General features: G+C 36.6%; 1 protein-coding gene across 2 annotated transcripts in view; it reads right to left on the bottom strand.

The window, feature by feature from the left end:
- The window catches only part of Acvr2a (activin A receptor type 2A), a 76,866-nt gene continuing 50,397 nt past the window's right edge, over positions 1-26,469 (bottom strand). Inside the window, exons 5-12 of one of the 2 annotated variants that reach the window (XM_026777095.1) lie at positions 18,136-18,159; positions 14,695-14,838; positions 12,864-13,007; positions 11,266-11,411; positions 9,897-10,011; positions 7,025-7,163; positions 4,547-4,677; positions 1-3,651 (exon numbers count right to left, since the gene is read on the bottom strand). In XM_026777095.1, coding sequence (XP_026632896.1) covers positions 3,457-3,651; positions 4,547-4,677; positions 7,025-7,163; positions 9,897-10,011; positions 11,266-11,411; positions 12,864-13,007; positions 14,695-14,838; positions 18,136-18,159 — 1,038 coding nt within the window. In that variant the 3' untranslated portion in view covers positions 1-3,456. The remainder of the gene's footprint in view (positions 3,652-4,546; positions 4,678-7,024; positions 7,164-9,896; positions 10,012-11,265; positions 11,412-12,863; positions 13,008-14,694; positions 14,839-18,135; positions 18,160-26,469) is intronic. The other variant, XM_005346388.3, reaches the window with a different exon arrangement.

The following is a 26,469-nucleotide window of genomic DNA, read 5'->3' as shown; positions in this document are numbered from 1 at the left end:
TACCATATTCATTTTTTATTTAACATAGGGATGGAATGGGGATAGCATACATTTTATTTGTACAATATTTAACAATCACTTATTCAAGGTGAGATTTTATGGGGATTTTTTTCGTTTTTAGCTTTCTGTTAAATACTTGCAGAAAAAAAATAGCAAGTACAATATGACAGTAGTACAACAACCTGTGCCCAAAACACTGACAAGAAATACAGAGTAAAGCTAAAATAATTGTTTACCAATATTTTGAGAGGTAACAAATAGGGAGATACGGGTTGAGACTGCATAAAAAACGTACTGCTGGTTGAATATCTGAGGTAAATGATGTTTAATCAAGATGCTACTTGTATCTTTGTCCATAAATTGTAAATAATTTTATGCACATTATACCAAATGTTCCTAAAAAGTAATTTCTCAAAAAAGTAAAAAAGAGAAACTGGAAAATATCTGATGAAGCATTTTTTTTAAAAAACAGTAACCAGTCTATTCCACTAAACTACCATCTATCTGGTGAGGGTTTGTTCCCAACCATTAGAATTTTACTTAAATGTGACTATTACTGAAGGATTAAAAAAGGGGACAGAAGCGATGTTTTCATAATTTTGTGATATATGATTCTAGTTTTAAATTCAAAGGTGTTGGATTTTGTTTTTCCTGGTTGTATTTTCAGAATATCACCACGAAAGATAGTGCAAATTCATGGGACCAATCATTGAGGCACAGTCTCTGTTCTGGAATTCACAAGGTACCTGTAATAAAACGTCCAAACAAGAATCACAAATCACATGCTAAAACTCCTAGCATCTAAAATACATACAAGATCTGTGCAGGGCATAGATAGACTTCAAATAAATTTGAACACTGGTTAATCCATCAGTCCTATGGCAGTTGATCATAAAGCATTTCTCACAGGAGATCTGGGCAAGGTAGAGTAAGTAAGAGCAGCAGTTCTGGTGGGGATCAGAAAGGCAAAGTACAAGACATCATGAGGAGCACCATACACAAAGTTACAGGGGTCTAAGTTTGCCATCTCCCTAAAAAAAAAAAAAAAAAAATCTTTTCAGTCTTTGATCTTCCTTTTTCAGTGTCCCTAGATCAAACTTTTTATCTGCCCGCTCTGCACTTACTGTAAACCAAACACTAAAATGCCCTGCAAAAGAAAGTTTTAACAAGACTAGGTATAAGGACAGGTAGTCACTGGAACATTCTTACTTTACTGCTTATAAAAAAGGCTTTCTGTAAATGTAGTTCTCAAGAGGATACAGGTTTTTAAATTGATAAGCTAGATTTAAGTACAATACCCAAGATATCTTAAAGCTTCCCTCGCGTGAGGACAGCATTTTCTCTCTTGAACCAGTCTTGACAACATTGTATGTGCAGTGCTTTCCTAAGCCAGACACTCACATAGCCCTCACTTATCACTTGTAAAAAGGTTGAATGTCTACAATAATTAGAAATTTGTTTATGGAGATTAACAATTTCCTTGTATGCACATTCTCTTATGGTTTTCCTTGATTAGTTTACAAGTGGAAGCAAACCTAAATCAAGAACTTGAGAGGCCAAATATGTAGAAATCAGAACAAGAACACCAAACTGGGCGATTTTAGGATTACAGTGAGACCTTGGGTACACAGACAGCACAGTTCTCTATGGGGTGTGGCATACAGACACAAATGCTATTACTCTCCCCTCCCTGCTTAGAGTCTGTTGACCTATGTATTGTTTATAACTAATTTAGTCTTCCCAGAGATTAGTGTACATTTTGTGTAAAATATAGTATATGATGTCTTAGCCATCCGAAGATAATGCATTCACAGTGAGCTCCTGATAGTAGTAATGTAAAAAGTTTATAAAATTAATGTATGGATGTTAAAGTGACTCAACAAAAATGTATATAACATAATACTGGCTATTTGTTGGTAATCTAAAATTTCAGGGAATTAAATCTTTCACTTAGGCTTACCTAAGTTTTAGGAAGAAGCCAATTCTATTCTAATGTTCCATTGTTTTTAAAAGTATTCTGGCATCTACTTGCCACCAATTCCATTTTCTTAGCAAGAACTATCTAGAATTACCTGTAAAGTAGTAACTCGGGGGAGTCTAGGCTGTGTTCCTTATACCACCACTGGTTACCTCTAAATGTCATTGCATATTTTAAGTTATAGGTTCAACTTGTTATCCCTGATTTGATTTAAAGCAGTAGTATCTGAAATCTGTGTTTAACGGTCAGTATCTCTATCCTAACGTAATTCTCTTCATATCACAGACATCAAATATTACTCTGACAAGATGGCACCACACAGTATAGTAATAGTTATATGTCTCAAAGCAGAGTGAGGAATTCTGAGTAATGACACTTCCTGAGGTGATCCTAAAACAGTGATAAGAATATCCCACACACTGTTCGGTAAAAGAAATACACCACAATTTTACATATATAAATAGGAAAAAAATCTATTTTAAAAGATAAAATGAAGAGCTTTCCAGTGTCACAGCTCACTTAAATGTTTTTTTTTTAAATCATGCTTTATGTTTTCAAATATTTCCCAAACACAGCACACCTTAAAGAAAAAAGTACTACTTAAGTATGCAATACTTTGGGACCTGGATATAAGGTGAAAGGAAGGAGGGGAAATGACACCAGGTTTTTTTTTTTTTCTATTTCAAAAACAGCACTTTGTTTTCCCTAAATTACAAGCCAGTACAAGAAAAGCTAAAACACTGCTTTACAAATAGCCACTTACTATTGGCACTAAGCATAGCTTACCACTTTTTCTTAAATAACACAGTGAATTTGTAATACCTTGTTATAAAACATGAATTGATTTATTCAAATTTTGTTAGTGTTTTCAATTTTATAATTTAGCAACCGTGGAACTGAGGTATACCTTGTTGAGGGAGGTTAAAGTAATGCTTGGAAGCCTCTTTACTGTACCCCACTTTGATGACTGTATGTACACAGAACAGCAGCACACTACACATTCACAAGCTGTGTCATGTTGGCATTACAATAGTCATTTATAGAAACAACAGCAAATGCAATAAAAAGTTACCCTTTTAAAATCTGAAATGAAAAGTTTTTGATTTAAAAAAAATAGCAGTAGTTCATTTAAGGAATTAGTGTCTTCTGACAGACATTAAGAAATCTGATGTCAGTTTTCAAATACTTGATTAGCCAGGTCCAAAAGACCCTTGATTTGGAGAGGGCCACATTCTTCGTGTACATTTTTCCGAAGTTCTTTACAGTTTGCAGCTTTTCCCTTAGACTCCCCTTCATCTGTGTGCTGCAGACAACGCAGTAAGTCTCCCAGAGCCATGCTTTCCACAAGGGGCTGCTTGCGTACATGTCCCGGAGGCATCCTACTCATTTCACACAGAAAATACACTAAGCAGTTTCCGTAGCTTAGCAGCTCCAGTTCAGAGTCCCAATTCTCAGTGTGTACAGAGATGGTGCCACCATCATAGACTAGATTCTTTGGGAGGAAAGTCAACGTTTGTCACCATTGTGACCACTGTTACAATGTCCTCTGTAGTAATGATATTTGTTAGTCTTTGCATCTGGGTAATTCTTTCACCTACACATCCAGCTGATAACCTGGCTTCTGCATCATGATCCCAGCATTCTTCTATGGTTTCACAGAGCATTGCCATTCCCTAAGAGGAGAAGAACAGTCAAACAATAGCTATTGTTTCCTGACAGGAAGCAGACTAACGCTGTCATAAAGAAGTAACTACTTTCATGGGTCACAGTTTCAAGATCAGCCAAGTGTGACCAGTATTGACTTTGGCTCTTTTTAATTGACTCATTATATTTGGCCTCAAACTTGAGCCTTCTGTCTCAAGCATGTGAAATACCATGACTAGAGCAAAACTCACTTTTATTGAATGTCATTTTATGTGCCAGGAAAATAAGTCACTTTTCTAAGCACTAGGGATCCACAACATGAAAGTTCCAAAATACAGTTCATAAATCTGATCATATGCCTGACCTTTTCAAGTAGACTCACAACGAAGTCTAATGTGGGTACCAGTTTTATCACTTTCTTAGTTGATACCAGCATTTCTCCTTGGAAGTTAAAAGACCGCCCTTGAATCCACCTCTGGCTTCAGGATGTAGTTACTTATTTCTACTTGGATTTTTACTTATATTAACACCAAATGGCCAACACAATTCTGTGCTGTTCTGCATGCTCTAACTGTAAAGTGAAGTCTTGAAAGCCTGAATGAAATGAATAAGACTTCATGGAGTAGAGAAAAGTTGGTGCTTAGTAAGTGCTAAAATGCCATCCATTAGAAGCATGACTATCCAGGTTTTTTTGTTTCCTCATGGAGCTTTCAAAGCAGGAAATAACTTGCTTGACCTTAACTGGACAGCTCAGGGAAGATGACTTCAAGCAAAGCCCTAATTCTGCCTCTGAACTCCAGTACAAAACATCTGTCTGTGTGAAGCTCACCTTCCCACCAGAAGAGAAAGGTGCACAGAACTGATACACTATTCCCCTGAAAAATGTTTCCTTGAAATTTCAAATGAAAAAGTGAATAAACTTACTGCATGTTTCTGCCAATAATCTCTTAAAACAGGCCTCTTCTTTTTATGCACAACCACTTCCTGCATATCTTCAAGAGATGGATGCTGGCCAATTTCCTCCTCAAATGGCAACATGTACTCATCTACAGGTCCTGAAATGTAAGAAGAGGAAAACTGTTTTAATTCTTCCTGACTAGTACAAGCTCCTCTAATTCTGCACTCTATAATCAGCAGAGAGATGGACCCAGGCTATACTTGTAAAATAAAAATGTCTGTTTTTACAAGTTTTGTTTAGGACAGGATCTGGGTAAATAGTTTTGGCTGGCTCCTAACTCTGGATCTTCATATTCAGCCTCAACAGGCTGTTTTGGAACATATAGGCTGAGTGCCCATGTCGATATATGACAAAAATCTGTCAGGACTTAAGAAATCAAAGCTCTAAATGCAGCCATTCGTATCAGAATGTTAACACTCAGAGTTATTAGCGCCTCTGGAGGCTCAGCACTCCAGCTGCTATACGTAGCTGTGGCATACTCAAAACATCCTACATGAGAATTCCTGTTCTTTGCAATATTTTGTTTTCTCTCACAAGCATCTTTATATTTATAAATAATGCTGTTTATTTTTATGTTTAAATCACAAGCATAATTCAACCAGAATTCCCATCAAGTCAAAATGTACCCTCATGACAAAATTTATTAAGTAACATAAACAACTTATTTTTCTTGGATCTCAGATAGACAGGAATGTACACTTAAGAGTTAATAACTGATGTTCTATAGATTCTTATTCAGACTAGACATACTTACATTTTCACTGTTACTTTATATCTAAGTGAAGGTGGTATTTGCTCTATTTTGTAAATAAGATAGCTCAAAGTTATGAGATTTTGCACAGAGGTATTTGACTATTATATAGTAGAGTTGAAATCTGAATCTTATCTGAAAATGTGCTTTTAATCTATATTTTCTTGGCAGTGCCACTGAGCAGAGAGAAGTAGATGTACATAGATGCTTTGTGCAAAGTATAAAAATATATCAAATACTTTTTTTTTCCCTTGGTTTTTTCGAGACAGGGTTTCTCTGTGGTTTTGGAGCCTGTCCTGGAACTAGCTCTTGTAGACCAGGCTGGTCTCGAACTCACAGAGATCCGCCTGCCTCTGCCTCCCAAGTGCTGGGATTAAAGGTGTGCGCCACCACTGCCCGGCTTATATCAAATACTTTAAACGTAGTGTTATCAACTACAAAAGGCACTGACTCAGCCCTCTATGAGTGCTTTAGGAACTATCTTTTATTAGTAGTACACTTACTGTGTTTGTGTACCTGTGTGTACATACTACAACATGCAATATTGAGGTCAGAGGACAAGTTACAAGGAAGGGTAGGCTAGACTTACAAGCTGGATCAAAATCAGGTCATGAGGACTGCCCACTGAACCATTTACCCAGCCCTGTGGGAACCTTGTGATAGATAAAGGACTACTTAGCCCTTCTAGTAACCAGTACTAACATCTTAAAATTTCACTCTTTGGTTCATAGGTCAATAACATTGGCATCAGTAAACTGATGGCTTATAAGATGCACAGACTTCTTAGGACTTAGCCCAGGCTGTTTTGTCTTTTGTTTTTTTGTTGTTGTTGTTGTTTGTTTGTTTGTTTTTAATGTGGATGATTGTTTTGCCTGCATGTTTGTACCATAGCCATGACTGATGCCCATGAAGGAAGAGCAACCAATGTTCTTATTAACAAAGCCATCTTCCCAGCCTCTAGCGGCTTATTTTTAACAAGATTCCTAAGAATTTGATGTGCACGCTACAGTTTGAGAAATGCTGGACTTTAACTAACTAGACACAAATTTTAAAGCACCCACTTCACCAATGTGGTCCACTTTTCCTTTGGCCCTGATTTTAAAGGCCAAAGGTAAAGTGAACAGAGTTCTCTTTTAAATATTTTAGAGCATACACAAGGCATTTAAGAAAAGCAGCACCTAACCTTTTCTTTGCCATAAAAATGCCTCAGTAACCCCAAGCCCCACTAAGAAACTCTTCCTAATTTTGATACCACCAACTTACATTTCTCAGGTATGTCTGCACCCCATGACAGTCCCTAAATGCCTTACAGACAGGTCCTGTAACAGACCGTTCACACTAATCTCACTCTGGAGTACTCTCTCCAGAAGGTATTTTATCACCTTAACCATGAATTACTGAACAATAGGGCCTGCACCACCAGGACACCAAGTCATAGTTGATATAAGGACTCACAATGAAGTGCTTAAGCAATGTGTTTTCTTGGAGTATGTGTTACCTGATCTACAATCTCCAAAGTGTCAATGTCAGTTCCTTTCATGCCCAGCACCCCAAAATTCACATTGCCTCCTTCACCTTCAGCTACCTTTTGGCGTCCGTAAAAGAAGATGTAGTTATTTACCTTTTTGTGTAATCCCTTTCATAAATGTGGTATATATATTTTTTTTAAAAAAAAAAAAGCTTTTTCCCTTACCATCTGCAGCAGTACAACGAGAAGCCAGTTCCCACAGGACTAATCCCATGGCGTACATATCTATCCTCAAAAACGCATCCCTTTGGAAGTTTATAGCGCCCTCTAACACCTCTGGAGCCATATACCTCCGAGTACCAACCTGAAAAAGATTTTGAAAGCAAACAGTACTCATTGACTTTATGAACTAATGTTTTTGTTTGTGTTTGTTTATTAACTAATGATTTTTATTATCTATTTATCCAGGGTAAAGTAACTGAATTATGACTGTAACACCACAGGATCTATTTCGTACGGTGGTTTCTGGGTATTCTCACCACTGAGGCATACAGAGCTTGCCCTCCCTTCAGATCAAATCACAAAGAACTGAGTAACACTCTCCTTTAAGGATGGAATGGAGGAAACAAGGCACTATGCATATTGTCTGAGTTACATTTTAGAGAACACCTTTTTAGGGCTTCACTAATAAACATTTAAGGCGATGTAAAAATAATTTACCAGGGAAACATTTTTTAAAAATTCTCCTTGTAGAAATAATCTTATTTATTCATGAATTCCTCTTTATTTTCATTTGTCCCAAACAGTTTGGTATTTCGTAGTACATTTTGTACTAGCCACGGCAGCTAGTGCTAGTTGGTCTTGATTGTATCTTTATGTGAATGCTTAGGAGATGTACGTAGACTACAGGACACTTATGTACAACAAAGAAGCAGCTTAGACACTGGTGTTTTCATTCTTAGGTTATGAATGGTGAGTCAAGACTTTGGTGGTTATTTGCACATTTAGCAATAGGTTTTTTTAATAAATAAGGACAGATCAGTAAAACTCTAAAGTTCCATTTTTAACTGATTTTATCAGAATATAAAGTAGCTACCTCTCTGGCTCTCACTGTTCAGCCTAAACATTTTGACTGTGTTCTGAATATCTTTCAATGTGTACTTTTTCACTTACAGGTAAATTTTTACCATCCAACATTACTTCTTTTATTAGGAAATTATAGTTTATCTATTTTAGTCTAAGATATTCTCTTTTATGAATGAAAGGTGGTATGATAGTAGAGAAACTCTTTACCCATGTAGGTAATAACTTATTTTGCTTAATCTTGTAACCCAATTGTAATAAGGGCATTAAAAGATGGCATGAATGAGGTTTAAAAAAAAAATTAAGAGGCTGGAAAGATGGCTCAGTGGTTAAAAGCACTGGCCGCTCTTCAAGACGTCCTGAATTCCCAGCAACCACATGGTGGCTTACAACCATCTATAATTAAGATCCAGCAAGCAGGTATATATGCAGAGCGCTCATACATAAAATATAAATTATAAAAAAAAGTTATTAGGTTTGCTATGATACCAAAAGATGAAAGTATTCCATACATACTGTTTTATGGTTGTCAATCATACAATAAGCACAGAAATTTTTCTCTATGCTTCCTACTCCATTTTTGTTAATATTCTCCCTAAAACTGACCCTATTCTCAATCATGTCGGCTTTCCTAGTGTTCTGCAACTGCTGACATAACCTTGAACCAAATCTGAAACTGTTAATTCATGTTGACAGAATTTAGTGCGCCATGACTGCACACAGCTTGTTCCTGGGGATCAAGATACGGAAGGAGTAAGAAAACTCAGAAATGGACAAATTACTCAAATGACTTGAAAGACAGAAAACTAATAAGGACAAGCCTTGAAAGATCATTTGGCTTTATAGGAAATGTCATATTTCAAACTATTTTAAGCAAATATTTTATTCTTAATTGTAGAGACAGGGAAGTATTGTGAAATATTCCTTTACACTACGTGAACACATGTCACTTTGACTGGCTTAATGAAGAGCTGAAGGGTCATTTGCTAGGCAGGAAGAGGTTAGGTGGGACCACTGGCGACAGAGAGCTCTGGAAAGAAAAAGGAGGGCCACTAGTCAAGTGAAGAAGAAGCATGATGGACAGTACAGAGTAAGGGTAACTGAGTCAGAAAAAAGAGCATCGATTTAAAGATGAGTTAATTTAAGCTGTAAGAACTAGTTGGGAACAAGAAGCTAAGGCCGAGCTTCAATAATTAATACGTTTCTAAGTCACTTTTTACAAGTCGGGGCCCAAAGAAAATCTGCCTACAGGGAGGTTTTTTTATGCACATATGATTGTGGGTGCCTACAGAGTCCAGAAAAGGGTATTGGGTACCCTCAAGCTGGACTTGTGGGCATTTCTTAGTAGCTTGAGTCAGGAAATGAAGTTGATCTTCTGCAAAGGTAGGAAGAACTCTTACTTTCTGGGCCTCTCTCCTACCCCTAAACTGACCTTGGATAACAAAGGTGTAACACCTTTCCTAGCTTCACATTTCTCTGAGAATAATGCATGGGCGCTCCCCTCTCTTCAGCCTTCCTAACAGATGCTAAATCTATTTGTGCAAACCATAACTGGAGCAAGACACCTCACTCCGGCTTTTTCAGGAGATCTGAACTCTAGAAAAAAACTCAAAGAAAAAACATTCAATTCATTAAAGAGTTAATGGATCAATAAAGAGCCAGAAGCAAGAAAGTATTACATAGAAAAAAATGGGAAGGAGAAGTTGTAGTGAGAAGTGACCCATTATCCTCCACTGTTAGGGTAATGAATCGGCCATTAATGTTAAGAATTCCCTAAAGATGAAATTACTAAAAACAGGTTCTTCTGTGACTGACTATTTTAAAAAACAATTGCCACAGATAAATGTTCTGTGCTTGCCTTCCCCAGAGGACACAGTGTGAAAATGCTCCGTCACTCTTCCTCAGACGGTGACTCGGTCCCTAGCCCAACAACCTCAGATCAAGTCGGCACTGATCTAATGGAAGAAATGCACTTATCATTTTCTACTCACACTTTATAGTGAGGCATTCTTACCTGTCCATGGGTGTCACCTGCAGACTTGCCAGCCTCAAACTTTAATGCCAACCCAAAGTCAGCAATGCAAGCTGTCAGATTGTTTTTCAATAGCACATTCTTACTTTTGATGTCCCTTCAAATAAAAAAAAAAGTATTTTAAATAAGCTATGTTTTAAAATTTTCTATTGAACATGAGGAGAATATGCTATAAAAATAAAGTTTCTTAAAACTATGAAAAGCAAAGAAAGGTAATAGGAACATTTCAGATATTGTAGTTATAAACTTTGAAGGAAACTTCAAAAAAATAAGAAAATTTTGAAAATAGTCTTTGGGGAAAATTTCCACTTCAGAATGGGCCCTCACTGCAGTGGCCCTTGCACTGCACAGGCCCTACTGTAGGAAAGCAGCTCTGGAACACAGAATACACAGAAGCTTTTATCGTAAAGCATAGCCCCGTACTTTGGAAAGTCTATCAGCTGTAATGCAGGAAAATATTCTTTCTACACATCTGCGTCATCTGGTTCATATTAAAGACAACTCTAGCAAACAACAGTTACACTTAGAAGTCATCATATTGACCCACAAAAGGATGGAGGCAGAATCAAATGCTCCAGAAATCAAAACATTTTCAGGGTCTGTATAACAACTCTGGGGAGGTCTGGATGATTAGTCTGAATATATTAATATAAGGCAGATTCACGAAGGAAGATGAAAGAAAGCACAGCCCTTTCTGAAGAAGTCATTCAGCTATACCTTTGCTAAATCACTCTCTTAATGGCTACTTTTAAAACAGCCATTTTAAAACTGAACAGAAGGTGACAACTCCATCACCTGTTCTACCAAGGAAATTAAATAATGGCAAACTAAATCTATTTTCCAGGAACAAACACTTGTCAAAATATGGTAACAGCTTCTTCACTAGACATGTAGACTTCTTCACTGGGCAGCTGTCTCCTCTCAATGATCTCTCCTTCTACTTTAACTCAAGGAATCAATGTATATTCATCCAAAACAAAACAAAGAAAACAGTCTATCCTTAATTTCATCACTGTGTATCTATTAAAAAAAGTCCCTTTAAAGTAAATCAAAATTTTGAATTAAAATATTTTTCCTTTAACATAGAGAAAATACAACTTTATTCTCAAACATGGTTTCAGAAATTAGACAAATTAAAACATGAGATCATTAAACTTTACTAATGAGACGAACATGTATGTATATTACTCAGGATATATTCTAGTCAATCTCAAACCTAATTTTAAAAAATGAAAATCTTTGCCTCTTCAAATATGATTGAATAATCAAGGCAAAAATAAATTTTACCCTGAATAAAGTTTAAATAATAAGCCTGTGAGTTTACGAAAAGAAAATACAAATATTGCTTTACCTGTGAGATATTGCAGGCTTGTGGCCATCTTTTAAGCCAGGTATATCCTCATGTAAGTATGCCAATCCTCTAGCCATGGTTTCTGCAATGTGGCAAAGTTCATTCCAAGAGACCACGTTAGCCTTAAGGAAGTCAGACAGCGAACCCTAAAGAAAAGAGAGGGAAACCCAGAAGCTCTTGATGAAAGTTTTACATAGATGGAAACTTCTCTGGATATGGAGGCAATGCATTCCTTTCAGTACATAATTAATCAATCAATCATTCAATAACTGTAGAGTTGCTCAAATTTTCTTCCAACTCACATTAATGAACATTCAACCCCAAGAGACTTATTTTTAAAACCTTATTGCCAAAATAAGTTCATTTCCATGACTTTAGAAGGTTTAAAAAAGAAAAGACTAGCTGAAAATCTTAGAAAAAATTAACCTTAAAAGTAAAACATTATAGGCCGGGCGGTGGTGGCGCACACCTTTAATCCCAGCACTCGGGAGGTAGAGGCAGGCGGATCTCTGTGAGTTCGAGGCCAGCCTGGTCTATAAAAGCTAGTTCCAGGACAGGCACCAAAAACTACAGAGAAACCCTGTCTCGAAAAATCAAAAAAAAAAAAAAAGTAAAACATTATAGAACAACACTGAAAACATAAACCACCACTAATCTGCAGAATATTTCTAAGGAAATAAGTTGGTTGATAAAGGGCCTGTCACACAACCATCAAGACCTGAGTTCAGATGCTCAGATCCACATTAGTGTATGAGCCCAGTGCTAGGAGGACACAGAGACAGGCAGATCCCTAGAAACTCACTGGCCAGCCAAATCAGTGAGCTACAGGATCAGTGAAAGACCCTGCTTCAAAACAAAACAAAAGGAAAGGAAACTGAGGAAGACATCCAAAACATCAACCTCTACATAAGGACCTTATATGTATTCGTGTGTGTACGTGCATGTGCGCGCACACACACACAAAATCTTTCTAAAGATATTATGATCCTTATGATCAAATACTAAGTGAAATATAAAACCAGTTACACTTAACAAAGATGACACTCATTGTACAAACCAAGTATCTTAGCCGGCAATGGTAATGCAAAGCCATAATTCCAGCACTTGGGAGGCTGTTAAGGCAAAAAAATGAGGCCAGCCGGTGCTGCACAAATGAATTTTCTTGAAAAAAAAAAAATTTGACTGAAAAATGAGGGAAAAACACATGTGCTTTGGCACTAATTCCAAGTTACTGACTCGGGGTTCATCATTAAAGAATTATAAGGCAAAAAATAAAAATAGAAAAAAGCAGCGTTCATAAAATCAAACTGTATCATAAGTAATACATGGAAAACAATAAACACTGTCTATTCTAAAGCAGCCCTAGGAGAAGTAATTGCAGCAGCACAGGAAGGCAAGGCTAAGGGCTGCTCTGTGATTATTGGGTTAGGTACAAAATTGTTCTTTCCTTAAAGTAATTTTGTAAGATTTTTATAAGTGATATATGATCAAATATTAATCAACTATGATAACATACTCCTCTCTTGAAATACAACAGCTAACATTAGGTAGGTAGGCCAAGTCCAGCTTAACAAAACTTAAGTATTAAGTTGTTTTACCTTTTCATGAAATGCTGTGATTAGCCACAGGTCCACATCAACACTGGTGCCTCGTTTTTCTGCACCAATGAACTGCAGTATGTTCTCATGCTTCATTCCAGGTAAACTATATACTTCATACTCATTCTGCCAGGACTGTTTGTCCTACAGTTAAGAAAAGAAAAAGGAAAAAAAATCACAATAAGAACACAAAAAGTACAAGAAAATAAATCACACTGAGACAGATGGAGTGAGTTCTGAAGCAGTGACAAAATAAGCTAAGAACAAGTGATACAACAATAAAATGAGCTAAATACAAGTGACCTTTCATTGTTTCTATAAAAGAAATCTGTAACAGGTAATAATGATAATCCATAATAAATCCTCGTTATTTACGGAATCCTACCCCATTCCCTCATAATCTACTTTTCTGAGTTGCTACATTTATAAACACAGACATTCATCAAAAAACACTGCATTCTTGTATGCTACACAGCAACACATTCTGCTTACAAGTTCTGCAAGCACTTTATGGTAGGCAACTATTTATGCTACTATTCACAGTCATCTCCCTAAAAGGTAAATTTAGGTACCACCTTAATTAGGTAAATCTCTCTTCAGTCTGCCCCTCCCTCACTCCCATAGCAAGCTAACAATACCTATTGGTTTTATTTTTCTAAAGACTATCAATTACTCATTCCTGCAGGTTATCTATGTCTATTATATACTGACAAAAGATTAGTTTCTCTTCACTAGGAAAGGTCAATGAAAGTGAGTTACACTATAATTTAATGGTAAGGAAATCTCTGGATCCAAGATGAAATTCTGGCTTTTCCTCTGACTTTTACAAAATCAATTATTTTTCCAGTGAAGTAAAAGAATGATTGTGCTTTTGGTTGCTAAAGTATATATGTATGTATATAGACATAATATGTGAGCATATAACATGAAATCATTACTTTGTCCATAAAAGCATGAGATAAAACAGCTGCTCTTATTTCTACTCTTCATGTCTGCATTATTTTCTAACTGTTAAGATTCCTCACACACTAAGTGACTTCCTAGAGCTTACTACAAATCTTAGCACAACAAAATGCTTCTCTTTGTGAAAGAGCTCTACTGCTGCCGAGCTAGAGAAAGACTCTGTGGGACAGGCTTTAGAGGAGGTGAGAGGCGAAAACGTAGGTAGTTAAGGAAACTGTTTCTGTAGTAGCTTTGTGGTGATGGAGGTTGAGTATGAGTAGCCAAGACTTCAACACCAAGGGTGCCATGCTACAGGAGTGTATTACCAGAGAAAGGAGAAGGTGGAAGCCCTAAAGTCAACCAGCAATGCAGCAAAACAGCAGCAGTACAGACTGCCTTAGGCCAGGCATTCATAGGAAGTTCAGCTGCATTTCAAAGAAAAACAAATACTTTGGAAATCTGATTCACTGCCTCTGAAAAATTACCAACAAAAACTGAAATAATTATATATGAACACTAAAAGTACAATGAAAAGGACTCAAAGTCTGGTCATGTAGCTCAAACAGCCATTCTAAAACAAATCACACTATCTGTTGTTCTTTCTTGTCAAGGGGATATTAGGACAATGACTCAGACAGGTTATTTTTGTGACTAGAATACTAGTCTTTAGTGTTTATTAATAAAAGATTGACTATATGTTTATTTATTGTGATCATTCCCTTTCTCAGATGTGAGTGAGTGCAGCACAGACAGGCTAGACTGCTTTCACCACTAACACAATCACTTTAGAATACATAGCTGTGTTTTCAAGCTGTTTATGAGCTATAACGTTCTAAATGGTTACAGCTTTAAAAACACATAGGTAGATAGAGAACTTTAATAAACATACCTGTATTGGAAATATTTTGACAGCCACATATTCATTAAGCAGCTGGGCTTTCCAGACACAACCAAATCTTCCCCTTGCTTTCACTTCTAACAGCTGCAATGGCTTCAAACCCAGTAATGGGGAAGGCGGGGGTGGTCCTGGGTCCTACAGGTAAATAACAATAATACTGTAAATAAGCAGAACATGAGACATCGATTGTGAAATGAGAAAAAAAGTAAGGAGACTGAAGAAGGTACTGACAGAAACTGTGAACACATAAGTGACTGAACGCCAGCGTGACCTTAGCTTTCAGCCTGCAAGAACTGGGCTTTGGGTGTTAGCAGGAACCAACAAGCAGGCAATGTCTAACGACATTACCACTACTGCTACTTAGGAACAGCAGGTGAAAAAACTGGAAACCCAGTCTAACCACTGTTCCCAAGGCTTTCTGTGAACTTCAGAACACTCTCAATAGTACACCATTGGCTTTGTTCAGCTCACACTCTCTTAAATGATGCAGATTTGAAAAGATTCAAAACAGCAAAGTATAACCGTTTCTCAAAGAAAAATCTCAAAATCTACTATTTTTTCCAGTGGCTATTTAGTATTAACTTTCTCTTTATTGATTTTGTTGCCCGGTCACTTAAACAAGTATATAAAATACAAAAGCACTTAAAAGAAATGCTTCTATAGACAAACATTTTGTTCATTCATTCTGATTTTTCACAACACTAATAGTTCATCCCTTTAACTGTTTCCCAAAACTGACTAGAAATAAAAATCATGATAATTGAAGAGAAATATAAAACAAAGAACAAATGAAAATCTCAGAATGTGGTAGTTATAGTTGGAAACTTGTAATGGTGAATAAAGGACAGAGTGATACTATGATGGATTTTAAAAATAAGGCCAGTATAATACATAAAAAGGAGGACTGCAAGGAAAACTCCCTACACCAATAGAATGACAACCCTTTGCTGAAAGTATTCAATCAATTTACTCTCTGCACCTAAAGCAAGATGTAAGAAGCCTCTGGAAAATAACGAACAAAGCAACAGAAATGTTTCAACGGCTAAAAGTTCTGTGAGAAGGAACTAATACTCCTGGTGGTACCTCAGATACTTGAGAATGGCATTGTATCCTAGATCACTGCATCTCACCCTAACTTTCTTCTCCCTTTTTACAACTCCATAATGTTCAAGACTGTTAGCACTCCCTGTATCCATCCTTCTGCCACTAGTCTGTGAGTCTAAAAAATTTCTATCAAGCATTACAATGGCCCAAGCAGAGAAACAATGCAAAGTATTACATGGAAAACGACCGCAGATTCTAGATAATCCTGATTTAAAGGCTTGAAAACTCCTATTTTAAAAAGCAAGACAGAAGACTTCCTGTGACTGATTCTCAAGTCATGACTGTTTTTAAATGCCTACCAACATTGCTGTTTCTACCTAAAAATATCACAGGTTAATAAAATCAAAGTGCCTCTCTTTAGCAGAGTGATGGACCAAAGAGGTTGTCTCCAAAGCCTACACGAAGGCCAGGCTCACAGTGAGTCTCAGGGAGGGAAGCCTTTGTCTTCTCTGGAAAGTGGCTATGAGGATCGTGTCCCACCTCACCAGTCCTTAACTGTCTTCTGCCTTTTTTTAAGATTCTACTGACAGGAAAAGGCTGACTAGGCAACTGGAGAGGAAAGGTGAATACTGCTCTTTCAAAGGCAAGAAAACAATCTAGTCTACAAGGCCCAAGAGTAAGTGTACAGGTTTATACAGAAATAACTAAATAGAAACGATAAGGATCAGTTTTTGAAAGCAGTATGACTAAAACCTTCAGGTAATAATTGAACAAAGAAAAAAGAGGGTAACACAACTATAACACTCTCATCTGACAGCACTTTTATACACTGACCAGGAGTGTCTCTAGAGATCACTAACACATATTTGTTCTGTGTTTAAAGGGGCACCAACCATAGACATAAATCCAGTTAATGACACAAAATTGAGATGATTTCTTTAACATCTCAATAACATAACAGTAGCTCAAAGTATGTTAAATGTTTTCCAGATGTAAAATAAACTTCAAAATTCCTACAGGCTTATTAGGCTTTCCTTAGTAAATTTCTTAATGTAATTTTATTTCATAGAGAAATCTTGAATCAAGCTTTAATATTACAATTTTACTCAAAGTTCTACTATTAATTGCTACAAAACATACAACTATCAAAATTTCCCAACAATATGAAAAATTAAACAAACACTGGCCAATTTTCAGAAGGGAAGAAAATGACCTTCAAAGGTTTATTCTTATCAACATCAAAACCTTTTGATATGTAGTCTTAAGTATACTTTAATATTCTCAAAGACTTCAAGGTTGGGCTAATAAGCAGCTTCATAATAAAATAACTACACAGACATTATACCATCGACATACCTTTTTTCTTTCTTAAGAAGTTACTAGAATGAAGCTTTAAATCACCCCTAAATTCTGTTTCATTTATTGTATAATAACATTAGAAATGATTCTCAGTTTATTAGCATCATTATAGCTGTTTGATCAGAAAAACTCAGTATGTGTTTGTATGGATGAGGAGTGTATCATTAAATGTATGAACCCTTGAGGAGACAAATGGGAACTTAACACGTCATAAATGATGGCATCCGAAAAGCATGGCATTGCCTTGCTGCACAGAAACACTCGGAGGGCAGCAACTCTAAGGACTACAGAATTTCTGAGACTCTCTCCTTGAGTTCCCAGTGCTCCTTCAACGACCACTGAATGCATAAAACATCAGAAGTGGCTCTGACTTTGTATTCCTTCTTAAGACATCAAAAGATATGTTGAATATGAAGCTACTGGTAAAACCCCACTGTCCAGAGCACCTTGCCCAGTGACATAACTGTACCCAATGCTGCGACACTATTCGAGAAGAGCAGCAAAGCCATCTGTGATCAATTTTGCTTATTTCTCAATTAAGTATATATTGTAATCCAAACAGCCTCAACCTTCCAGGTAGGGATTTATCAAAGGTGCTGCTATTTCTGCAGCTAAATCATTTGCTAGAGATGCCATTGAAAAATACAGATTTTTAAGTTAAAAAGTAATGAGCTATACTAAAAAATAATCTCTTATTTAAATGAGTGAACACTGACATTTAAATATATGAAATATTATTAAAAAATTACAAATACTGGTTTTCTAGGTCTAATGTTCTGTTCAGCTGAAATAGCTCTTTCTACATTCTACCTTAGATAAGTACAAATACTTCCAAAAAATTTTCAAAACCTTTAACTATGCCAAGTGAATCATATTTGTATACAAAAGCGGGAATTTTATGACAAAAATGTAAATAAACTATAAAGGATACAAAGTACAGCAATAATAACAACAAAACTCTAAGGACAAATGTTCTGTGGGCATCCACAAAAGCTTTCACAACCATAAGCAAACATCAATGCATCTTACCTCTATCATTATATGAAAGGCGTGCTTGTGAAGAAAAAACACAGGCAAAAGAAATTACGATTCATATTTAGAATGAAATGAAAAATGACACATCAGTTACAAAGGTGAAAGAAAGAATGAATTAGTTTTTTAAAAGTTGACAGTGATTCAATGGATTATAGTTTTAAGGTAAGAATTAAGAGCACTTTCCTTTTAACCAGAGGAAAGTATTATTATAAAAAATTGTAAAGGTGAAATCCTTGAATATCACCTATCAGGGTGAAAATAAATAATTTTTTATGTTAAAATAACTTCAAATTACCTGACCCAATGGGCTTCAAGCCAGCAAGTAAAATAAATTTTAAGCATTACTTATTACTTGAAAGGTTTTAAAGTCTAAATGCAGGAGTAAACAGGTAGTTGAACTGGGGTGGACAGGAGCTGAAACTGTTTTCTGAACAGCAGAGGGCAGTGTTGCCTTTCACAAACACCACCAAACAGCCCCAAGGAATCCAATTTTCTCAGACCAGCTTTCATGGGTGTGTGCATGGAGGTTATGGGACAACATGGGCAGTCATTCCTAAGTGCCATTTCCCACTGGCCTGGAACTCCTCGAGATGGCTAGGCTGGCCAGCAAGCCCTAGAACCCAGTTGCCTCAATCTCTCCAGCGCTGGGATTATAACAAGCATGAACCATCACCCCCAATCTGCCTGTCTTCCCCTACCCCTCTTTTCTTTTCTATGGATTCTAAGAAACAAACTTACATTTTCATGCTTGTAAACCCTTTGGGAGTTGTAATGTCTCTCAGGTCTAATTTTTTTTTTTTTGTTATTTGTTTTGTTTTGTTTTTTTACAGCTTTCATAAGAACCTCTGAAATTTCCTACTTCCAGTGAGTGACCATAACTCACCTCTCTGGAAGGCAATAATATCATATGATGAAACACAAAATAATGTTTTGGGTGGCTATGTGTATGCTCATTAAACACAAACTAGGAAGAAAACATACGAGGAAGAACAATGGCCAGAAACCAACAAAACCTGGTGACAAACTAGGTCTGCTATAAACCTCCCTGCCCAGCTGTAGCAACAAGAATGGTGAATTAGTTCATACTTCGAATTGAGCATTTGTTAGCAGTTAAAGTACAATTTTAGTATTACAGTAACTTTAAATTTAGAAGGTATGTACAACTGAGTACGAAGCAGTGCCCTGGAAATGAGTACCCAGACACTTTCCTCACAGCCTGAGGACAACAGGACAGTAATAGAGAACAAGTCGCCCCTAAAGAGATAACTGCTTGAATTTTAAATTAAGTAAAATGCACATTAGCCACTTCCAAACAGATGACCACATTCCCCACATGCCACTCTTTCTACAGAGAACAGTGCCACTAACAAAAAGAAATGACAACCCATTATCTATACCAATTGTTTGCTGAATTTTCATCCTGTGATAACCATCCAGGACTATTCATGATCCATCAAAAAGCTAGCTTAATCCTACCATACCATGAGTGAACCTAAGCACTCCAGAATATGGTTCCTCTCTTACAGGGAATGCAAAGACACAAGAATTACTGAGATCTTGTTTAAACACAAGAACTTTCAGAGATAAAGACGTCAGTGCAAGAAGATGTTACTTTTATCTTAAAAAGTATGCCTACTCAGTAAACTTCCTAATGAACATCAAAATAAGCTATAAAATATACAAGTCAAAAAATAATAAGGATAAAAACAAGCTTTAATGTGATAAGAATGGGCAAGACAAAACCCCCCAAAATTTAAACTAACTAAAAGACATAAAGAGATTTTAAGTATATCTCTTTGGATATACTTCTCCATAAATGAATAATAGGACAAACAAAAGACACAAGGTAAACGAGAAGCACCAACAACAAGCTTCTTCAAAGGAAAAATTGTTACAGTATATGCAGTCAAAACATGCAAAAGAGATTACTGATTATACAAACAGACAACAGCTCACCAAACAAAACAGTCTGGATTCACAAAATGGAAGGGTAGCTTTGAGTACTCTGCACTGTAACTGTAAGTAACTAAAAATCAAATAAGCACGTTAATGCCGAGTATTCAGGTTTCCAGATCAGAAATAGACTTGCAGCTTATCAAAAAGGAATGAAATTACTGTCAAACATCAGAAAAGAATACAGGACTTCATTCACCCATTCATTTACTCACTCATTCAAACAAGTTTCCTAAATGCACTGTTTGTGTCAAGTACTAACCACTCAGGCTCTCATGAACTTCACAGCAGATGGACTAATTGATGATTTGCACTAACAAATAACTAAACACCAAAATCAGTAGGAGGGAAATCACGAGCTTAAGCACCTTTAAGACATCTGACTAGTTTTCCCTGAGGAGAGCAGCCTGAAAAAAAATGAAGCAGTAGAGGGGACAATTGGGAATGAAAAACATTGGGACACATCCTAGATTTTAGATTACACAACCACATGGACAAGTGCTGTATTTACTGAAAACCGGGTTTGGAAAAGACAATCATTATCCTTGAATGGGTAATGTAAGAGATAATCCAAGTACGGAAAGCAGTTAACTATACACATATAAAATTCAAAGAAATCACGCTAGAAATAGAGACTTTGATATACTATTCATAAATACACATATAACATATACTACTTTACTGTTTTACCCACACACACACATACAGTTTTAAGTGTATCTAGTTAGATAGATAAGTAATTTCCATTTTTGACACCATATTCAACAACCTCTTCTTATGACTATCAAGTGTCCATACTCTGTGAAAACTGACAAATTCCCAATGTGTCTCCTCTTAGTCATCCATCTAATTATCATATATTCTTAGAAACGTCACAATTCATTCTTTACACTATCAACAAGCAAGAACAGACATAAAATCCGTAAAGTAAAACAGTAACAATGTTTCTGAGCTAAAAAAAAAAAAGGCAGGCATAGAGATTAATAAATGAATAAATCTGATACTGTCGAATGCTCAGCCATGGCTCTATTAATTGGATCCCAAGATTCCTTATAGCTTCTCTCATTGTACATTTCCTGAAAGCAAACGGGAAGCAATGTAGATAATACAAACACTGGACAGACTCCCGAGGCTGTTAGCAGCACAGGGCAGCCAGCGCTGGGGTACAGAATCCTAAGAGATGGGAGGAAAGCCCATTCTCCTCTCAGCTGCTGTTCAAAAGCATGAGGGTTATGACTAGCTATAAAGAAACCCTACTTTATAAATTTTAACATTTATAACCTCTAAGTGAAGGTGAAAGAATGGAAATTGATGTGAGAAAATATTTAACTACCAAACTATCTAGGAACAGATAAAACCTATATTCAATATGAAGCAGTGAACTCTAATCAGTTTTCCTTGGTTTTCTATGGACTCCATCTAATTATTGAAATAAGCCATTCAATGGATAATAATTACTGAATAAAAGCCCAGGCACTGTCACTCAGGACGGGATTGTAAGTGTCATTTCTCCTGTGAGCACCCTGATATTTTTTCAATAAAATGAACTTTCTGAAACAGATATTTCAGAGTATTATATCAGTAAGAGTTTCACTGAAAATTATTCCTTCTGAGTTGAAGCCGCAACAATGACAGCAGACAGTTACTGAGCATTTTAACACTGGCCACACTTCAAACAGAGTTCTCTCAGCACTACCGAATATCAATCAGATCTTTCTTCCACTGGATACTCCCTTCGTAATTTCTTTACCTTCATTTCCAAATGACAAAGTTAAATAAACAGCCAATTTTTATCTTACCTTCATGTAATTGTGAGCCACTAGAGGGCGATCGGGGACCCTCCTGCACCTGTACTAGGTAGCATGCTTAGTGCAGGGCTCAGAGCAGGTACACAAGCACCAAGAGAAAGATTCGCCAAAAACAGAACAGCAGCCCACAGTATTTATTTTATTAACAAATGAACTCGTCTACTTCTACTATTTCAAATTAATAGAAAAGGATTCTAGATGTAGCAAGGAATAAAGGAAGACGTCTAGGCTAGAGTTCGAGTAACAAGGAGTGTACGGGAAAAGTTTTGCCTCCTCCTGGCTACTTCCTGCTAGCCAGATAAAAGACAAATCATGAATTTTGGTCTAGACTCATGATCCCAATTCTAGGCTGACAAAAGGAAGAACTGAATGGCGGGTGGGCACCTGCAGTAGTGTGTGTGTGTTGCCAAGGCACTCAAAGAACTGGCCTTAACAAATAAGTGTAATATGTAGCTTTACTCTAACTAGGTTTAACTCCAAGGTTTTTGTCTTCCTCTTATCCCTTTTTGCTTTTGGATAAAGAAATTTTAGAAAATCTCCACCTGACTATATAGAAATTGTAACTAGAAAAAAATCTGTGTGCGTGGTGAGGGTAATTTTTTTAGTTTTTTCATTACTATATATCAGTAATGTCTAAAATTTTGCTTGGAAGTACATTTTAAATGAGGTTACAACTTTAATTGCTAATACAAAAACAATTATATACCACAGTGGGACACACAGGAAAAATATCTATAGCAGCCTTGCACCATTCTTAAGAATACACATATACAAAGATGTGCAAGTATAAAATGGCATTTAAGCATGTTAAAACAATATGGTTGGAATACTTATGAAATGTACATTCTGCTATCAGAAATCTCACAGGAACTTTATTAAACTGATAAAATATCACACTGTATACCTTAAATGTACACAATTTGTATAAACACACATTATACTATATAGTATTTCCTAAGCGTTCAATAACACTCTACTAAGTTTCGCTTAAAAATATATCACTTGCCAGGCGGTGGTGGCGCACGCCTTTAATTCCAGCTCTTGGGAGGCAGAGGCAGGCGGATCTCTGTGAGTTCGAGGCTAGCCTGGTCTACAAGAGCTAGTTTCAGGACAGCTCCAAAGCTATAGAGAAACCCTGTCTTGAGGAAAAAAGAAAGAAAGAAAAAGAAATTGTAACAGATGGAGCTAGAGAAAGGTATCCAAGGATGCACACCAATCTTAAAATTATTTTCAGAAAGTGATAAAAGAAAAGTGCAGATGACTTTTCCTTTTTGATAGAACTCTTTCTAAATAATTTGTGTCCATACAACAAACATAGCCCTGTTTTAAGCAAAAGAGGAAAAAATGGGGGGAAAAAATCATGTCTTAATAAACTCTAGCCATTAATCAATCAACCTAGTTGTGTGTAACAGCTTCCTTGGTAATTGAAACACAGCGTCCTGAAAGAAAACTCCTTAAACAGGAAGATAAACAACTCATAACAGTTTCAGGAAGTCCCTAAAACTGACCAGATTCACTAAGCCTCTTTGCCAGAATACGCAATAAAAGCTGAGAATCCCTTGCAGACCTAACAAGCCAAACCTTAACCAGCTTCGTAGAGGAAGCAGAAATCAGTGAAGCTGCCTAGAAGAGATTTAGAACTGAGCCATGAGGAAAGGCCACCCTCCAACTGCCAGCAGGCTGTGTAGTACACTCCAGGTTCTCGGCTTTGGTGATTCAGTTATCACTGAGTCATTTTTGCTCCTGTTATATAACATGTCACCCATATAGTAAGTAACTCCAATAAAACTCACGGTTCACCAGGCTGGACTTTGGTGATATCCATGACTTTGGTCTGTTATGGTAATCCTATTTGGGGTGTGTAGACAAGTGTGTTGCATCTTCCAAGGAAAAATTTTGCCACACAACACTAATTCAAACTGGATCAGACCTAAAAACCTCCTTCATGTGGTCCAGCTTCCATGGTACCAGAAAAATCCTATACAAGTCACCAAAAGAGGGAAGCTGTGACACCTATGCACAATGACCAACATGATGAGATATCCATAAAGATGTAATAAGTGGCACTCACATGTCAGTGGTAACCAACAGTTGTCTGGTTGGACTTATGGCCCCCTCAAAGGAGGGAAATAATGCCTGAAAATATATGTAGATTCCCAAGGCTAATGAGGCCATAAACCTTAGAAAACAATCTATTAACACTATTTTGTTAGATCAGCACAATTCCTTACCATATTCTAAACCATATCCTATATGCACAGATAGGCGAAGCTACTAACAACCGCCATCAAAGAAGCTTTGTTTTTACAGCAAATGGAGGCCATCACAAAACACCACAAATGGACACAATGCAGAATCAGCAGACTGTGGGAGTCCAGCCCCAAAACATACATCTACATCACAGTTCCTGCATCTATGGCTCAGGGAACAGTATGGAAGATGGGGTAGAAAAATTTTAAGAGTCAGAGGACTAGGAAGTGGCTACTAAGAAAGGGAACTCCCACAGGATTCCACCCCTAGATAAAGAAGCACAGGCAATTAATAGGTGCAGAAAGAAGAAAACATTAACCTTTCCCAGGGCTAAATCCAATGTAAAGGGATCATCCCTGAAATCATATACACAACCAACAAAATTAGACTTAGCAGGTTATATCTTTACATTTATGCATACACGTATGTAACAAAAAATAGTTTGAGGAAGCTATTAATGAGAGAGAGTGCGGGGGGAGATAGATATGGAAAAAACTGGAAGGGGGAAACTGCAGGAAGGAGGGAAAAGGAGAAAAGTGATGAGGTACTTATATTTTAATTAAAAATGTATTTTAGAAAGTGTGCTTCCATAAATATTAGACTTGTCCTATAAGTATAATTTAATATTAGCATGCTAAACATTATCAATAAAACTTAGTAAGTTTCCCCTACATCTTTACCCTACAAGGCATTTTCACAGATAACTTAGTTTCTCAGTGGATAGTAATTTGGCACAGCATGAAATGACAACCTATTATTACTTTAATAATTAAGGTCAATGGGATTACTTTGCATGCTCTACTTGGGGATCCCCAACATCTGAAGGCCCTTACTCCACCTCAAACCAACAACTAGACAAAACATCATGATAATATAAACAAAAGAAGCTGATGTCACTTTAAAAAGAACAATAATGCAATACTAAAGTTTAAGTTATATAACCTTTTAAAATGAGCAAAAAGCTAACCTCATATCTCATTTAAGGTAAGTCATCTCTGAACTCTAATATTCACTTGATCGAGTGGTAGGTTTTATCAGCATGAATATGGATCTTAAATAGAAAACTTAAGTTCACATACAGTTTACTGAAACCACATTAACTCTTTGCCACAATAAGGCATAATAGGAGTATACCAAGTGTCTCATATTCATGACTCACTATCACCAGAAAAACCAGTTTGCCTTCAGTTTACTCAGTGTGCGAGCTTCCTATGTGTGGAAAGAGTTTCAGCATAAGCAAAAGAAACGTGACCTATATAATCAAAAGTTAGAGGCTCTTCTTGAGTCTGATCATGTCACTGTCTTATAAAAGCTAGAATACTTCAACTTATTGTACATCTTCCAAAAATAGAGTCTCAAGATTTATATCAAGGCAAAGCCCTAAAAGTATCTGACTGTTTATTAAAAGAATTCCCTTGAATAATGTTATTGTCTCAATATGACTCTACACAAAACAAAGTGAATTTAGCATTCAGTGCTTACAGGATGATCAGTCCTCACAAACACTGGAAACACAGTTGTTACATACTCTGTCTTCAAGAGCCTACAAACTAGTGGAATAATAAACTATGAAATAGGATGCATACAGAATACTATAAGTTTTCCTCTCCTGGGATTATTTATCTGAATGTAAGAGAAAATTGAGTGGTATCTTCTCAACCATCTCAAGTAACAAATAAATACAACTCTAGATGCATATGCTGGATGGTATCGTATACTATGGAGAAAGAATTATAAGATGGTATATAGTGGACCACACATCATAGGGTGTAAAGCAGTAACAGTTTTTGAGTACTTTTAATCACAGAAACAACATAATCCAACATATAAAATATTGCTCTAGCAATAGCATAGGTAAAAGGAGAGCATGAAAACAAGTAGAGCAGCTGTCAGACTGTAGAGGCATCAGCCTCTGGGCAGAAACATTCTGTATACAATACCATCAGAATAAGAGGTGGTGAATGGGGCCTGGAAAATGGCAGGACTAAAAACAGTAGTTTCCCCAATACTTTCATCCCAGATGACTGTGATAACAGTGATACTAGGAAACTTAGAAACACTGTAGCTATGACTTATAAAGAAACATCCAGGGGCTGGAGAGATGGCTCAGCGGTTAAGAGCATTGCCTGCTCTTCCAAAGGTCCTCAGTTCAATTCCCAGCAACCACATGGTGTCTCCCAACAATCTGTAATGAGGTCTGGTGCCCTCTTCTGGCCTTCAGGCATACACACAGAAAGAATATTGTATACATAATAAATAAATAAATAAATAAATAAATAAATAAATAAATAAATAAATAAATATTAAAAAAAGAAAA

This window comes from Microtus ochrogaster, chromosome 4, assembly GCF_000317375.1.
Source record: "Microtus ochrogaster isolate Prairie Vole_2 chromosome 4, MicOch1.0, whole genome shotgun sequence".
Lineage (NCBI taxonomy): Eukaryota > Metazoa > Chordata > Mammalia > Rodentia > Cricetidae > Microtus > Microtus ochrogaster.
Note: the sequence above shows the minus strand (reverse complement) of the source record. Positions and strands in the feature narration are given on the sequence as shown.